Genomic DNA, 2,868 nt, shown 5'->3' on the forward strand with positions numbered 1-2,868 from the left:
GCCTGCAGTGTCCGCGAGCCACAGCTCCGCTTTAGTTTTGTTTCTTTAATGAACGTTTTGAACTTTCCTACTGACTGTCTCTCCTTGAATACTGGGTCCATCTGTCCGCGTTTATGACAGGAATGAGTGACAATAGTTGAAGAAACTTTTGCCTCCTAAAATGGTATCGGTGCAACACTAGTAACTGTTCTTTTTTTTCTTTTGTGATATTATTGGTAAATACTAATGAAACAATGACTAAATCTTAGGAGCAAAGGCTTTGTCTTATGCAGACGGTCTCTAATAATGTAAAGCAGCATATTTGTCTGACCGGATTCCCTTTTATGAGTGGAAAAAAATTAATTTTGCCACTTGTGCCAAAATCCCATTTCCTCCTAGCTCACTGCCCACTAAAACTTATGTGGAACAAACATGCTTCAACTTATTCAGTCCAAATCTGCTTGACTTATAGTCAGGATGTGGATCTATAAAGTCTGAGGGTTCATCCAGAGTTTCAAATGGGCTTTTATGGTGTTTATTTTGGAACATTTGCTAAATATTCTACTTTAATTACCTATAAATCAGACACGGTTACATTTAAAATAGTGGCTCCACCTGAAGAATATTCCTGTTCCTTTCTGTTATATAATAAAAAACAATTCTATTTCCAATTTATAGTTTGGGAGCTGTGCTTCCTTTAATTCACATATTTTATTTCATTTCCCTAAGACTATAGATTATATTTAGACTCCTAACGATTTCCATATAAGCAGTTAAATATCAGAATGTTTCACCAAAAAGAGGCAGCAGGATTTCATGTTTTGTTCTCAGGAATCTATGAAAGCCGTTTCAGGTTTTTTTATGTGTCGTATGAAGGTGGTTTATATGTTCATGGAAGAAGCTGTACCTGTCTGAATGATTGGCCTGACGCCTGCAGGGCACAGTGTTGCGGACGCACGTGCCAGTTCCTGGGTCCACGTTCTCGACCATGACGAAGGGATGCTCCTCCAGGGTGGCCACCGTCAAATGGCGGTCATCAGATATGTGCTCCAGGAAGCTGCCATAGCGCGGCCAGATGGGGTAGCGAACCTGAAGGATGCCCCGAGCAAATGTGCCTACCTGGAACACGGGGAGAGAAAGAGCTCATTGGTATCATGAACATGCCCGTTCAGATCCGAGCAGCGACCTTCATGTCAACCTCTTTTCTTTTCACACGCCATTCCCTGCAGGCATGGGGGGAATTTATTCAATTATTTAACGGCATTTGCATGTGCTGACCTGCGGAGCAGAACATGAAAGGAGAGAACAGAGGCCAGTTTATTCAGAGATTCTGCTTAAAACAAGAGGAGTGACAAACACCTAATAAATGCATTAACAGCTCATTATGAGATGCCTTCAATGTGGTCAGATTTTGTTGATTAATGCTGTAATTATTCATCTTTTTCACTCAAAATCTTTAAAATTATAGTTTATTTTCTGCAATACACCAACAGTGACTTTAATTCACATTTCTTCTTTTTTGTTTTTTTTTTTTGGAAATGCTCTGCCTTACAGAACTTTGTGTATTTTTATATTTTTCATAAAAATCTAAACCTGAAAACCATATTTTTAAGGTTTTAGAATTGAAAATCATGAAGTTTTAACACAGATCCAGATATTTATTTTTTATTCATTTATTTTTTTAAATTTTTTAAATTTTTTTTATTTGTTTTTATTTTATTTTTATTTATTTTTATTCCTAATGCACCTTTTCCTCCTTGTTTGCACCTTCTTGAAGTACTATGCCAATATGTGACCATTGAATTTCTCCGCTGTGAGATCAATGAAGCTCATCTAATCTAATCTAATCTAATCAGTGTCTCTCTATACTTTAGGAGTTTTGCACAAGAAATCTTAAATAAATACTTGTCAACCAATTGCAAACTACAATGAGCTGATCAGCCTTCGACTTGTGGTGCTAGCAACATTTCGGTTTGGTACGGAAGCCCAGAGCGGTCGTGTCCCTTCGAAATTTTTTTCACGGCGGTTTTCTCTAAAAAAACAAATACATTTTCTCATTATCTAAACATAACGAAAGCAGTTTCTCATGTTAATGAGGTGATTAGTGTTTGTTAAAACTGATTGCATCCTGCAATACGACAACAGCAGGAGAGGATTTATAAGTAGAAGTCATGGCAGCCTGTATGTAATTCTGTAAATAATCCTTTGTTTAACTTTTAGGTAACGAGACAATGTTGTTGGTTTGATGATTTGCTTCCACTTCTGATTCATAAGCAATTAGACTTATGCTTCCTGCGCCTTCGCTGAACAGCCGTTAGCTGTTAGCTGTCTGAACAGGCCCCCGTGTTACACCTGTAACAGGTACAAGATGCATTAATCCCCGAAATGAGTCCAGATTAGATTGTAATTAAGAAACAGATTTGTTTCTACTGTATTCCATGGAATCCAATCATCCACCATGACCTGACAATGAGTGAAAAGAAAAAGGAAACTAAAAAAACGGATCATTTGTGCACACGTGGTACCACGACTGCCCAACTATGGGCCCCGCAGGCATGGATGGACTGGGAATCCAGGGCTGTTGACCAGCCTCATTCATTACTCAGACAGGTTCATTATCTCGTTATCTCAACAAATCAATCAATGTCTTGTTGTCATAACGAAGGGGAATAATGGTGAAAAGGCGTGCTCAAAGATGACCCTGCACATTTACAGGATGTTTGGCTCAACCTGCTAGCTTTCAAGGTTTCACTCGCTAATCAGTCTGGAGACTCTCCGTTAAAGAAAATTTGGCGCCGTTCACCAAACGAACGTCCAATCAGCGTTGGCTTTGAGGCGGGTTGAGGTGTGACGCAACGAGAAGCGCGACAGTTCAGTCTAAAGAACATG

General features: G+C 38.9%; 1 protein-coding gene across 1 annotated transcript in view; it reads right to left on the reverse strand.

Annotated features, from left to right (window-relative positions):
- The window catches only part of LOC107099399 (glutamate receptor ionotropic, NMDA 2C-like), a gene marked incomplete at its 5' end in the record, with an annotated part of 71,695 nt that overhangs the window by 48,002 nt on the left and 20,825 nt on the right, over window positions 1-2,868 (reverse strand). Inside the window, one exon of the mRNA XM_015397495.1 lies at window positions 887-1,098. Within this exon, the coding sequence (XP_015252981.1) occupies window positions 887-1,098 (212 nt within the window). The remainder of the gene's footprint in view (window positions 1-886; window positions 1,099-2,868) is intronic.

Source organism: Cyprinodon variegatus, unplaced genomic scaffold (genome assembly GCF_000732505.1).
Source record: "Cyprinodon variegatus isolate N-32 unplaced genomic scaffold, C_variegatus-1.0 Scaffold867, whole genome shotgun sequence".
Taxonomy (NCBI): Eukaryota; Metazoa; Chordata; class Actinopteri; order Cyprinodontiformes; family Cyprinodontidae; genus Cyprinodon; species Cyprinodon variegatus.